The sequence below is a fragment of the Bos taurus genome, chromosome 5 (genome assembly GCF_002263795.3).
Source record: "Bos taurus isolate L1 Dominette 01449 registration number 42190680 breed Hereford chromosome 5, ARS-UCD2.0, whole genome shotgun sequence".
Lineage (NCBI taxonomy): Eukaryota > Metazoa > Chordata > Mammalia > Artiodactyla > Bovidae > Bos > Bos taurus.
In genome coordinates, this window is record NC_037332.1 from 100,800,220 (window position 1) to 100,814,744 (window position 14,525).

The following is a 14,525-nucleotide window of genomic DNA, read 5'->3' on the forward strand; positions in this document are numbered from 1 at the left end:
TTACCTTGCCTCACTAGCTCACTCATATAAACACTCTGCTTTATTTTTTGTATAGAACTTATCAGTATCTAGCATACTAAAAATTTGTTATTTTATTACTCCCATCAAAATGAACTTATTATGATGTCAGGAAATGTCTTCCAAAAATTGCTATATCACTGCACTTAATACAGAATCTGGTACATAGCACACACTTAATACATATTTATGGAGTAAATATGATTTTTTTACAACCACTAGCTATAGTGTAAGTTAAGATAAACAATAAAAAGAAGGAAATAAGTATAACAAGGTATATGCTTATACAGAGATCTATAGAGATTTAGCACAAATATATATGATTAATATGAACTTCACTGTGAGATGAATTGTGGCTGTAGCAGAAACTTGGATTGCATCAAAAAAATTAAATAATAACTAATAAAAACGTGATGTTGGATCTTGATCATAGAGACGGGAAAAAATGCAAACAGAGCTAGAACATTTCTCTCATTTTTCCCTCCCTTATGTGTATTTGTCTTGTTTCATTAGAAACTGGAGGATCTGAAAAGTTGTCATTAAAACTTCCTTCAAATGTGGTTGAAGGTTCTGCCAGGGCGACATATTCAGTTTTGGGTGAGTCTCCCATCCCAAAAGAAGCATCTGTCCATCCCTTTAACTCTAGTACATGGGGTCTCATCATCACTTCCTAATGAAGTCCCTGTGTCTAGGCATTGGACTGAGAGAAAGCACCAAGAACCACACTGTGTATTAGTGGGAAAGAGGGGCTGAATCGATGCTGTGCTACATCTTAAACCTTGATATACTCTAAAGAGTAAGGAGAGTCATCTCTTTGTGCTCTCACCTTCAAGATATTGGCTAGATAATGGTGCTTTCTACTAGAGATGAAACTAATCCTTTTTTACCAGATGTGTGACTCATCAGAAAAGTATATCCTGCCATTTTGGTCTTTTACTATTTTTCCCATCTTTGAACATCTACTTTATTGTTCCCACATTTCTCTTTCTATTCTTGTTTTTCTTCACCTCTTATGCTTTCTGATCCTCCCCTTTATACATGATTTGGCTTCTCACTTAGCTAGTCATTTATTTTCCTACCCTAACATCAATCAACTGAGTTCCTCTAAATTTTTTTTCTGTATTTCATTCCTCAGGTGATATACTAGGCTCTGCAATGCAAAATCTTCAGAATCTTCTCCGGATGCCCTATGGTTGTGGAGAACAGAATATGGTCCTTTTCACCCCTAACATCTACGTTCTGAACTATCTAAATGAGACAGGACAGCTCACTGAGAAGATCAAGTCCAAAGCCATCAGCTACCTCATCAGTGGTGAGAGATTACCCCCAAAGGAAAAACATTAGTTGATTTCCTAAATATCTCCTCCATTGAACTCAAATCTACGTCCCTTCAATTAAGATTTAGTAATTACCTTTGCTGTGACATCCAACAAGATGTTTCACAATACAACCACAGAATTAAATGGCATCATCAAATCTTGGAGACTTTGTAGTAAAATAGTAGCTTCCCTGTGATTTCTCAATGAGTTTTAAGGAAAAGCCTGATTCCTTCTCCAGTGTCTCTGTTATTTCCTAAATCTATGCAAACATTCTTCTTCTTCAGGTTACCAAAGACAGTTGAACTATAAGCACAGTGATGGTTCTTACAGCACCTTTGGGGATCGTGATGGTAGAAGTCAGGGAAACACTTGGTAAGATAATTATTTCCATATGTTCTCTGTAGATCCAAGATGTTTCAAATAACTGGAAATAGCTCTTATCTGATACCTGGACTTACTGTGTAGAAATTTGTTATCCTTTTAAAACCCACATGCACATCATTGCTAGCAGAAGTTCTCACCATTTCATGTATGAAATGTTCTGATAGTACAGTTCTGATAGTACAGTTGTTGTTTAGTCGCTAAGTCATGTCTGACTCTTTTGGGACCCCATGGACTGTAGCCCACCTGGCTTCTCTGTCCATGGGATTTCCCAGGCAAGAATACTGGAGTGGGTTGCCATTTCCTTCTCCAGGGGATCTTCCAGACCCAAGGATAGAACCTGTGTCTCCTGCATTGCAGGCAGATAGTACAATAGATAATAGTAAAATTAGGGTCCCCTCAAGCAGAAATATAAGGCATAAGGTGTCACAATGTGAAATGAGAGAGGAAGAAGTTTCTATATTGTGCATTCAAGAAGGAGAGGAGGCGAAGAACAGAAAGACACTGTGATGTAGTAAAATCATTCAGAAAATGGCAATTTGGGTGAAGGCTTGGAGTCTCCAAAAAACATTTTATGAGAAAAAAAGTATCAACTCTGGAGAAACCAATAAAGTTGAGAGATTTTTAAATAGATTCAGAAGTTTGTTGGACAAATAAGAGTATATTCAGTATTCAAGGGTCATCTCGCCACCAATTTTCTCCATGGAACTGTGAAGCTATCTGGAGGCAGTGACACACAGTGAGCTTTCAAAAGGAGATGATCCGCAGGTCTCCTTCTCTTCTTTGCTGAACAGGCTTACTGCATTTGTGCTCAAGTCTTTTTCTCAAGCCCAGTCACACATCTTTGTGGAGGACTCGCACATCACAGACTCCCTTACCTGGCTCTCACGGAAGCAGAAGGAAAATGGTTGTTTCCAGCGCTCTGGATCATTGCTAAACAATGCTATTAAGGTGATGCCTTTAAATTTGTTCTGGTCCCTGAGAAGAGTGAAATGTATGAGTTGTGATGCTCCTATGGATTCCTCAAGTCCTGGTGATATAACTTTGAGAAGGACAGCAGAAGCAAAAGCTTTTGAAACCTAACGATAAATTAGGTGTTTCTTATGGTTAAGAAAATAGCATGTCCAAAAAACTCCACTATGTCACTAAAAATGAGGGAAAGTTATTTGGGACAGATTTCAGAATTTGGGGGTGAAGGAGGAAGCAGAGGAAACAATAATATTGCCCTAGAAAAGATACATTCTGGTGAAGATTAACCAAGGGGGAAGTTAGAGTTAGCTGACTCTGGGTGATGGCTACTGGAGTGTTTGAGTGTCTCTGCCTCTGATCCTACAGGGTGGGGTCGATGATGAGGTAACGCTCTCTGCCTATATCACCATCGCTCTACTGGAGATGCCGCTGCTTGTCACCGTATGTACCGCCACTCCCAACCTGTACTTGCCTCTAATGTAAGGATGAAACTCGTGGAGCTATGAATCTCTGAGGAAAATGAGTTGTTATTTTCACATTATTTAATATTAGTATATTTCACTGGAGCATAAAGGATGATAGATCCCTTGGGAAGCTGCAAAGAAAATTACCCTCTGGTCAGGACTGTGGTGTTGTGCAAGCACATTGGGGCGTTATATCTGTGGCTAGCCAGGGGACAGTTCATTAGCCTGGTTCAGCTAGCCTAAGGTCTTCCTTCATTTTCAGTAAGTCAGAAACAGAAAAACAAATTTCATATATTAATGCATATATGTGGAATCTAGAAAAGTGCAAGGCAGAAACAGGATTGATGTGGAAAATGAGAACATATGGATACCAAAGGGGAAAGGTGGAGGTGGGATGAAGTGGGAGATGTGGATTGACATATACACACTACTATGTATAAAATAGATAACTAATGGGAACCTGCTGTATAGCACAGGGAACTCTACTCAGTGCTCTGTGGTGATCTAAATGGGAAGGAAATCCAAAAGGGAGAGGATATATGTATACGGAGAGCTGGTTCACTTAGCTGTACAGCAGAAACTAACACGTTGTAAAGCAGCTATACCCTCCCTGCCCACCCCCCCCCCAATTAAATAAATAAGTAAATGGCTGGAACAAGGGAAAACAGAAGCAGGGTCTTTATCTTCTTTATAGCACTCAATTGTCCGCAATGCTCTCTTCTGCCTGGAAAGGGCCTGGCAATCTGCCTCAGAGGCCCAAGGAAGTTTTGTCTATACCAAGGCGTTATTGGCCTATGCCTTCGCACTAGCAGGAGACCAAGCCAAACGAAACGAACTGCTTGAGTCACTACACAAAGAGGCTGTAAAAGAAGGTAAGAATTGACTTCCAAAAATCACCAATGATCAAAGGGAGAGACCCTATTTTATTCACATCTATTTTGGGCTTCCCTGGTAGCTCAGCTGGTAAAGAATCCACCTGCAATGCAGGAGACCCCGGTTCAATTCCTGGGTCAGGAAGATCCCCTGGAGAAGGGATAGGCTACCCACTCCAGTATTCTTGGGCTTCCCTGGTGGCTCAGCTTGTATCTGCCTGCAATGCAGGAGACCTGGGTTCTATCCCTGGTTTGGGAAGATCCACTGGAGAAGGGAATGGCTACCCACTCCAGTGTTCTCACCTGGAGAAATCCATGAACTGTATATAATCAGTCCATGGGGTTGCAGAGTTGGAAATGACTGAACAACTTTCACTTTTCACTTTCACATCATGCTTATATTATATTATATCCATTTTATTATTATAAGAAGATTAATTATTACTGACCTAACATCTCTAGGTAACATGGATGATTTTATCAATTCACACATTACAAGCCTCGAAACAGTCCAGTTTCTAATATCACACAAGGATGTAATAAAGATACGAGGTGATTTACTGGAACCTCAATGTACTTTCTTGGCAAAGATTAGGTTTATTGGTGATTACATAATACTTTCACTTCATGTATGTCTGGGCTTCCCTGATAGCTCAGTTGGTAAAGAATCTGCCCACAATGCAGGAGACCCCGGTTCAATTCCTAGGTCGAGAAGATCCACTGGAGAAAGGAAAGACTACCCACTCTAGTAATCTTGGGCTTCCCTGGAGGCTCAGCTGGTAAAGAATCTGCCTGCAATGCGGGAGACCTGGGTTCAATCCCTGGGGTTGGGGAGATCCCCTGAAGAAAGGAAAGGCTACCGACTCCAGTATTCTCGCCTGGAGAATTCCATGGACTGTATAGTCCATAGGGTCACAAAAAATCAGAAACGACTGAGAGGCTTTCACTTCACTTCATGTATGTCCATTCACTGGGTGAGCTGTAATTACAGGGATCATTCATGAATTAGATTTTTGAAAATGTTCTCTAAGCTGAAGATGATATCCTTTTTTATTTCTAAGAGGACTCAATCCACTGGCAACGTCCTAGAAAGCCTCAAGAAGTTAATGAACTCTACAGTCCACACCGGGCTCCTTCTGTTGATGTGGAGATGACATCTTACTGCCTCCTTGCCCATCTTACTGCCCAGCCTGCCCCATCTTCAGAAGATCTGTCTGTGGCTACACAGATTGTAAAATGGCTCACCAAGCAACAGAACCCCAATGGCGGCTTCTCCTCCACTCAGGTCTGTGAAAAGACTCTAGGAAGAAAAATAAATGTACTAATACCTATGTAGACTCAACCATATTCTAAGAGTTGAGTAAGTGAATAGTGTTTCTAATTTATATTTTATTCTTGCATTACCAAAAAGGTTTCAGCCTCATTATTTTACACTTGGATTATTTCTCTGTCCTCTATACAATCTCTCATATTTTCTCTTCTTAGTGGATCCTCTTCTATAAAGTAACCAATCTTCCTAAAGCAGTGTTTTCATATGATTACTTCCTTTAGGGTCTTTCCTGGTGGTCCAGACTCTGTGCTTCCACTGCAGGGGGCTCAGGTTCCATCCCTGGTTGGTGGGGGAACTAAGATCCCACATGCTTTGTGGCATTTTTCATCCAAAGCCTAAAATTAATTTGCCCAAACTATTTCCTCTCCTCGGTAAACATGAATAATCTTGTCTAATAAGGCTGATCTCTTCGCTTTTCCTGAAATTGGCTCACTCTTCTCCAGGTCTTAACTTCCAATATGTCCCTCCCTATTACTGCCTGATGCCTCTTTTCTGTCTGCATAAGTCTTTCTCACTATTCACAGATAATCTTATTTCTCATCTTCTTCACAGCCTTCTCTTATTATGTATACTAGCTCCAACTCCTTCTTTCTCTGAATTTTCCCAACAAATATTGTTATAGAAATGTATATATTACATGTGTCCATGCTCAGTCGTGTCTGACTCTTTGTGACCCCATGGACTGTAGCCCATGAGACTCCTCTGTATTTGGGATTCTCCAGGCAAGAATACTGGAGTAGGTTGCCATTTCCTCCTTCAGGGATCTTCCTGACCCAAGGATCAAACCCAAGTCTCTTGCATCTCCTGCATTGGCAGGCAGATTATTTACCACTCTGCCACCTGTGAAGCTCGTAGAAATACACAGAACTGTATAGATTATTGAAATGTGTTCTACTTTATGTCAACTATTTGAGTCTTAGTCCCATACGTATATTGTAAACTACTTGAATGAGGAAACTGCATTTCCCCAAAGTACCTAAGGGTTTCCAGATGGCTCAAATGGTAAAGAATCTGCCTGCAATGTGGGAGACCTGGAGTCAATCCCTGGGTTGGGAAGATCCCCTGGAGAAAGGAATAGCTATCCACTCCAGTATTCTTGCCTAGAGAATTCCATGGACAGAGAAGCCTTGTGGGCTACAGTCCATAGGATCTCAGGGTAGGACATGATGGAGTGACTAACACACACAAAGAACCTAGAATAGTTCATGATGAATAACGAGCTCTGAATAGACTTGAAATTCAGTGAATGAACAGTGTTTATGACTAGATAACTCTGAGAGTAGCATGGATATGGTTTATATCCAGTATGATTTGGCCACCTTCCTCTCCTATAATTTCTGCACCCATCTTTTTTCAGGATACAGTGGTGGCTCTTCAGGCACTCTCCAAATATGGAGCAGCAACTTTTATTAAAGGGGAGAAAGCAGCTACTGTCACCGTCAAGTCTGCAGGGACCTTCTCTGAAGAATTCCAAGTAGATGAAGCCAAACGTCTACTGCTGCAGGAGGTGGCTTTGCCAGAGATCCCGGGGAAGTACAGCACAGCCGTGACAGGGTCGGGATGTGTGTACATCCAGGTGAGACTTGCCAGGGTTCCAGAAGTGTCACAAATGGGAGATCAAGTCTCAAGAAGTAGATCTGAAGTCCAAAACAGAGAAAGAAACGTGTACCAAGGGGAAATATAAATTACCTAGAAGCAATAGATTGAGTGCAAAAATAAAGGCTTTTTTTTCTCCCCATTCGTTTTAGACATCCTTGAGATATAATATCCTACCCAAGAAAGAAGGAAAAGCTCCCTTTACTCTGAAAGTTGAAACTCTCCCCAAAAACTGTGATGGAGTCAGCACTCACAGGAAAGTCCAGATTCACGTCAATATTAGGTAAATTGTAAATTGATACCTGACTTTTAGAATAGATAGAGTATGGTGAAACTGATTTTCTGATGCAGAGGATCTTCACTGTCCAGGGTCATACATAATGAATAAGAAATTCTTGCAATATTTATTCAAAAGAAAATTTTCTTCACTCTTAGCCAAAAAGCCGTAATGTTGAGAATATGATGTCACTATACCTGCAGAGTATGACTTCTTATGAGTTTTCCAAACAACTACATGCTCAGTTGTTAGTCATGTCCCACTCTTTTGCAACCCCATGGATTGTAGCCCACCAGGCTCCTCTGTCCATGGAGTTTTCCAGGCAAGAATACTGGAGTAGGTTGCCACTTCCTTCCTACCCGAGGTGGGTCTTGTTGCCAAGCCAGGGATCAAACATTGGCTGCATTGGCTGGCAGATTCTTTACCACTAGTGCCACCTGGGCAGCCCCCCAGACAACTATAACAGAAGAAAATAGAGTAGATGGTGAAGTTGAATTGTAGCCAGGGATAGGAAACACTAGAAATAAAAAAGGAGAGACTTCTGTCTTGAATGAAGTCCAAAGGATTTTGTTTGACTGCCTTGTCCGTACACCTTGACTTCATAGTTACACTGGGGAACGACCCAGCTCCAACATGGTCATTGTTGATGTGAAGATGGTATCAGGCTTCATACCTGTGAAATCATCGGTGAGAAAGGTAAGCCCTAAATCCCTCACAGATAGCAAAGTCATGGCAAATAAATGCTGTAAATTTTATTTTTTTGATTCAGTTCTTCAAGAGGTCTCTCAAACTTGTGTCTCTAGTGTGTGTTTCCATTATTCGAACAGTGAGCATCCTAGTTATATGGTCTCAACTATAAGATATAAATCATAAACATGGTTAATAATGTTTAACCTTGAGACTTCTAGGAATGCACAGTGCATTGAATTATCTTTCCATTATGTATAAAAAGGAAAAGGGAGACTACATCATATGCATGTATGTACATATATTCTCCATTTTTAAATTTTTTTTCTGAGCTTTTCCTTGACATAGAAGAGAAAGTTTTTTATCTCTTTATCATTGAACAAATGTTTGCTTTAGAGTTTTGATCATTTTCCTTATTGGTTCAAGGAAGTTTCCAATTATAATTTACAAAAGTTATTGTAGCAAATGGGCCCTGTGCTTTAGTTCAAATCTTTTTCTGTATTTTAGATGACAGTGATTTTATTTTTAATTAGTATAATAAATCACATTGGTCTTTTAAATTCTGAAGCAACTTTACATTCTTAGGACTAACTGGACCTGCTCGTTGTGTTTATTTTTTTAAATAGATTTCTGGATTCTATTTGCTTATAGATGGTTGTGTTTTGTGTTTTTTTTTAATATCATGACTGACACTCAGTTCAGTTCAGTCACTCAGTCGTGTCCGACGCTTTGCGACCCCATGAACAGCAGCATGCCAGGCCTCCCTGTCCATCACCAACTCCTGGAGTTTACCCAAACTCATGTCCATTGAGTCAGTGATGCCATCCAACCATCTCATCCTCTGCCGTCCCCTTCTCCCAGTGACTGACGTCATCCCAGTGACCAACACTGGGCTATATTTTTTGTTTCTTACACTATACTTACTGGCTTCTGGTATCAAAATTATGCTAGACTCAAAAGATGGGGAGAAATGTCTTTTAACCTCCCCCCCTTTTTTTTTAAATATAGTTAGAAGATAATTCCCTGTCTCTATATGTAGATAATAGATAGGGAGGGTGTTGAGTCAATGTTATTTTTATTACTATTGCTATTATTCTTGAGGAGATCAAATTAGAGTGTGATGTCTCTGAGAAGCCATTTAGAACATAAATATCTGAAGACTGTCTCAGCCTGAAAGTCCCTCATCTCATACCCTTTGGTGTATCCTCTGCGTCTACAGCTCCAGGAAATGGCTCAGATTCAGAGGACTGAAGTGAGCACCAACCATGTCCTGATTTACTTTGAAGAGGTAAGATTCTCTGTGACTCTGCTAGATCCAGGAGAGCCATTAGAGGTTCTAACAAACAAGCCAACCCAGGTTCCAAAGAACGTACTTCACATACACAGCTTACCATATTACAAAAGTCTCTGGTGTAAGTGTTAGTCACTCAGTCGTAACTAACTAACTATTCTTCAGGGAAGAATACTGGAGTGGGTTGCCATTCCCTTCTCCAGAGGAATCTTCCTGACCCAGGGATTGAAGCTGGGTCTCCCACATTGTAAGGCAGATTCTTTACCATCTGAGCGTCTAGGGAAGCCTGTATTATAAAACTCCCTGGTATTTCATTTACGAAAGGGGAGAAAAAAGCTATAGAGGAAAATGAATCCTGGCCAAGTCAACAGGCTTCATTTACTACATTTAACTGTCTGTAGAATTGTCTTCTTGCCCTTCTTTTATCTGTCCTTGAATGTATTATACAAGTCCGAAGCCATCTCGTTCTCTCCATAGGTTTTGGTACAGAGAATAGCATAAGTACAGTGTTTGATAATATCTTAAAGAAAGAGAGACAAAGTTAATCTTTGATTCTAATTCAGTTTTCCTGTCTCTCCAGCTGACCCATCATATCCTGAGTTTCTTCTTCTCAGTGGAACAAGACATCGCAGTAAAGAATTTAAAACCAGCCACTATAAAGGCATATGATTACTATGAGACAGGTGAGTCAGAGTCAGACATGCCAAGCCTTGAAAGGAAAAAGATGACTAACCTAGGATAGTGTCACCATAACTGAAAGAAAACTCCACAATCTCTCACTGGAAGAAAGAGTGAGTTTATGATCACAGGATAATCTTATTCGTAATACTTGTCCCCAAACAAGTATTAGAGTCATTCTTATAAACTGATCATAAAGCAATAAGGGGATCAGTTCTTTCTAAATTCTCCTATGAAGTTGTTTGTTCTACACTGAATTATTCTAGAAAGGAAAGAAAAGCAGCAATAACTTAAAAAAAAATACTTCTCAGTACTAATGTGTGCTATGAGACCCAAAATTTGATCTATTTTTCACCTGGGCCTTGAAGAGTCACAAATTTGGGGAAACTGTGTAATATATCAGGAAATTCTTTGATTTGCTCATGACTCTGAACTAGAAACTTACCAGCATCTTAGCATGCTGGTGGTGTTCCAACTTAACTCTTTCTTAGAAAAGAAAAGGTTCACAGCAGAAGGTACAACTCCAATAAGAAAAACGAAAAAGAGCTATACAGTGTCCTACAGAAAGACAGTTATCCATTTGTGAACTTTGTATCCAAGCCCAACTTTCTGTTACTTCCCACCAAACAATCCCAAGTAGCTTAGTACAAAAGAAGTCCTTTTATTGGCTCTATAACTATGCTTTATACTTTCTTTCATAACTTACACAATTTATTTACAGTTAACTACTCATGTGCCTATTACTGCATGTCTGTCTTCACTCTGTCTCATTCTTTTTGCATTTCAGAGGAATTCACCATTGAAGAGTACAGTGTTCCCTGCAGTGCTGGTAAAGTATAGACAGTAAAATCTGATGCCAATGAAAAGAAAATAAATAAGCATTTGTTGTTTGAGTAAAGCTGCTTCTTGAGCATTCCCTTACCATATTGTAAAACTCCTTGGTGAATCATTTATGAATTGAACTATCTCAGATGTATTATAGACTTTCACAGTAGGAAAAAATGTAAGTAAAATATAATTACATGTATCTAGGTTGACTTGTTTGAGGATGAATCACATATTTGCCACATATAAAAGCTAAATCATTTAATATTTAGTTTACATTTCGGTGCTCAGTGGTGATATATTTATCACCCATGGCCTTTCTGAGATGTTTCTAAACTTACACAAGTTAAAGTCAGGCAACTTTTCACTCTAAAATTGTCCATATAATACTGCACAAGAGATGTGATCTATAAGATGTTCCTTTTGGCTGATTGACAGGGTTCATCTTGACAATACAACACTTGCTATGGGACTTTCCACTCTCCACATTAAAACATGGAAAAACTGAGAACAGCCTTATCAATAAAAATAAATAAGCATACTAAGTTCAAATATTTATCATTAAAATATGAAAAATTATTCATTTATTAGATCACAAAATTTTCCTAATATTTCTATCTTTTCTTTACTGTTTAGAATCTGAACATGGAAATGATTGAAGATGGTAACTTGTGGACCTCATCAGATGAACTGCTCCAGAAACAAAGAACAAAGACTTATTAGAAGATAGGCCAGTGGGAGAAAGAAGGGACAGGAATTGGAAGTATGCTAAATTTGTATGTTGAATAAATTTATGACATTTATAACTCTTTTTATCAATATTATACTTTCCTTCTTATGTATCTATTCTCCACAGTGTTTTGTTGGGTTTTTGTTTTGTTTTGTTTTTGGCCACTCCACATGGCATGCAGGATCTTAGTTCCCCAACCAGGGATCTAACCCTTGCCCCATGCAGTGGAAACACAGTATGTTAACCACTGGATCCCAGGGAAGTCCCTATAGTGTTTTTAAAAATACAGAAAAACTACACAAAGAGGTACATCAAAAAATCTGCAGATAATTAAAAATTAAATTCCAAAATCTGCTTTCCCAGGAGATGGGGGAAAGAAAACAATATTTCTAAATATTGGAAACAACCAAAATGTTGTACCACTAGCTGTGGTACATCCATACCATGGAATACTACTCACTAATAAAGACAGACAAAGCACTGATACAAACAACAACTTGGATGGATCTCAAAAACTTTACACTGAGTGAAAAGAAATACAATTTCCAAAGGCACACTGTATGACTCCTTTCATAAAACATTCTTGAAATGACAAAACCATGGAAATGGAAGATAAATGAATGGTTTCCAGGGGTTATGGGTGCTAGGGAAATGGGAAAAGGGGTGTGACTTACAAAGGGATTGCATTAGAGAGACCTTTGTGCTGAAGAAATCCTGCATGTGTGGAAGCAAAAGTCCTGGTTTGAATTTTTACATTTAATTCCATCTCAAGTTGTTTTGTTGTCTATTGTGTGCTATATGAGTTGATATCTAAATTGACTTTTTTCTCACTTATGTAGCCTTCTAATAGTCCCATTATCATTTATTAACCAATTCAATATTTCCCTGCTAATAAGAAGTGACTCCTTTATCACAAATTAAAATATATATTTTAGATTTGTTTCTAAATGATTTATTCTATTTCACTGATTAACCAGTTTATTCTTTCATACATGCTAAAATATTTGAATCAATGTGGCTAAATGAAATGTTGTAATTATTCAGCTGTTCAGTTCTCACCTTTTCTTTGCAATACTAAGCTTATCATTTATTCCACGTAAAATTTTGAAATTTTTTTATGATGTGAATTATCCCTATAGTCACATTGGGTATTGTCTGGAGATTCACTGAATACAAATAAATGTATAATGATTATGAATGTCAATTTTTTTTTACAATATTTAGGCTTCCTTAGACACATTTTCTGAATTCACTTGTGAATTCTAATTCGGACTTAATTTCTGAATTTGGACTGAACTACAAAATGAAAATTAAAGATTAATTTCATGGGCATAAATAGCAAAAATAAGTTGAAAGAATAATAAAATGTATGCATGCATGTGTGCTTAAGTTCCCTCAGTCATGTCTGACTCTTTGCAACCCTGTGGACCCTAGCCTGCCAGGTTCCTCTGTCCATGGGATTTCCCAGCCAAGAATACTAGAGTAGGTTACCATGCCCTCCTCCAGGGGATCTTCTCGACCCAGGGATCGAACCCTCATCTCTTATGTCTTTTGCATTGGCAGGCGGGTTCTTTACCACTAGCGCCATCTGGGAAACCTGATAAAATGTATACAAATAGACAAATTAAAAGATAAGGGCAAAAATAAAATTACAAAATAAGTAAAGACTAGAACAATAATTGTCATTTTTTTATGAAAACCACTGAAAGGTTTTTAAAAGGAGAATTATTTCAGAGTTGTATTATAGGTAGTCCATCTTTTAGGCCATGGCAGGAAAAAGAAAGTTTTTTCTGATCTTTCTGATTTCTGGTAGAGTCATTTGTGCAGAACTGTTCTCTTTTCATGCTTCTGATGGTTTAGCACAAATATCTCTCTTTTGACTTGTACAATTCCACACCTTAAAAAATTGTTTTTTCCCCATCTTCTGTACAGTCAGAGCTCTTTGAAAGCCAGACCTGTATCTTAATCATGTCTGCCACCTGTTCACCGAACACAGTTCTGGGAATATAGAAGACAGTGAAAAAAATGGGTCAGTGCTGAGTGAGCATATTCCCTCAAGCAGAGAGATAGAGGAGAAATGGAATAATGCAAAGGTTTTAGGACATACCAGTAGAGAACATGAGCCAGAAAGATCATTTTCACTCAAACCTGACTTGAATTGCTTACTGTTTCACAAACACATAAAACAGATTTTCATACTTTTCCAAAGTCAGAGAAATAAGAAGAAGGAATTTTGGTTATTTATTAGGACTTGAGGTAAAATTTGCCAGCTTCCCAGGTGACTCAGTGGTAAGAATTCATCTGCTAATGCAGGACACGAAGGAGACACGGGTTCGATCCCTGGGTCAGGAAAATCCCATGGAAGAGGAAATGGCAACCCACTCTAGAAAATAAAATAATTCATGATATAAATTAATAAATCTATGAGTCATGAATATTGCTAGACTTCAATGCAAATGTGGGTAAACAGACTGATTTATAAATTTTAATCTGTTCTAGTACAGCCTTTCAAAGAACGTTTATTAGTATTTAATACAAAGCAGAAGTATTGCTGAAAATCTTCCTTTTTTAATTGAAGTATAATTGATGTGCAATATTATGTTAGTTTCAGGTATACATAATAATGATTTGGCATTTAAATATAAAATGATCACCACAGTAAGTCTCATAACCATCTGTTACCATACAAAATTATTACAGTATTATTGACTATGTTCCTTATGCTATGTATTACGTCCCCATGACATTTATTTTATAACCAGTTTTGTACCTCTTAACCTCCTTCACCTGTTTCACCCAACCCCCCACCCACCCTTCTGGCAACCACCAGTTTGCTCTCTGTATTTATGAGTTTTTAGATTCCTCATACAAGTTGGATTGGCCCTGGTGGCTCAGACAATAAGGAATCTGCCTGCAATGTGGGAGACCTGGGTTTGATTCCTGGGTCACGAAGATGCCCTGGAGAAGGAATTGGCAACCCACTCCAGTGGGTTTGCCAGGAGAATACCCATGGACAGAGGAGCCTCGTAGGGTTAAGTCCACGGGGTCACAAAGAGTTGGACACAACTGAACAACAAACACACACATA

At 38.7% G+C, this 14,525-nt stretch overlaps 1 protein-coding gene across 2 annotated transcripts in view; it reads left to right on the plus strand.

Moving 5' to 3' along the window:
- The window catches only part of LOC506828 (pregnancy zone protein), a 57,318-nt gene extending 44,687 nt beyond the window's left edge, over positions 1-12,631 (plus strand). For both annotated transcript variants that reach the window (XM_024992660.2, XM_024992661.2), the window contains 14 exons: positions 532-615; positions 1,154-1,330; positions 1,622-1,709; positions 2,513-2,669; positions 3,054-3,128; positions 3,846-4,023; positions 5,085-5,308; positions 6,711-6,929; positions 7,102-7,232; positions 7,832-7,922; positions 9,133-9,201; positions 9,785-9,887; positions 10,670-10,711; positions 11,344-12,631. In XM_024992660.2, coding sequence (XP_024848428.1) covers positions 532-615; positions 1,154-1,330; positions 1,622-1,709; positions 2,513-2,669; positions 3,054-3,128; positions 3,846-4,023; positions 5,085-5,308; positions 6,711-6,929; positions 7,102-7,232; positions 7,832-7,922; positions 9,133-9,201; positions 9,785-9,887; positions 10,670-10,711; positions 11,344-11,366 — 1,661 coding nt within the window. In that variant the 3' untranslated portion in view covers positions 11,367-12,631. The remainder of the gene's footprint in view (positions 1-531; positions 616-1,153; positions 1,331-1,621; positions 1,710-2,512; positions 2,670-3,053; positions 3,129-3,845; positions 4,024-5,084; positions 5,309-6,710; positions 6,930-7,101; positions 7,233-7,831; positions 7,923-9,132; positions 9,202-9,784; positions 9,888-10,669; positions 10,712-11,343) is intronic.
- Positions 12,632-14,525: the final 1,894 nt, after the last annotated feature.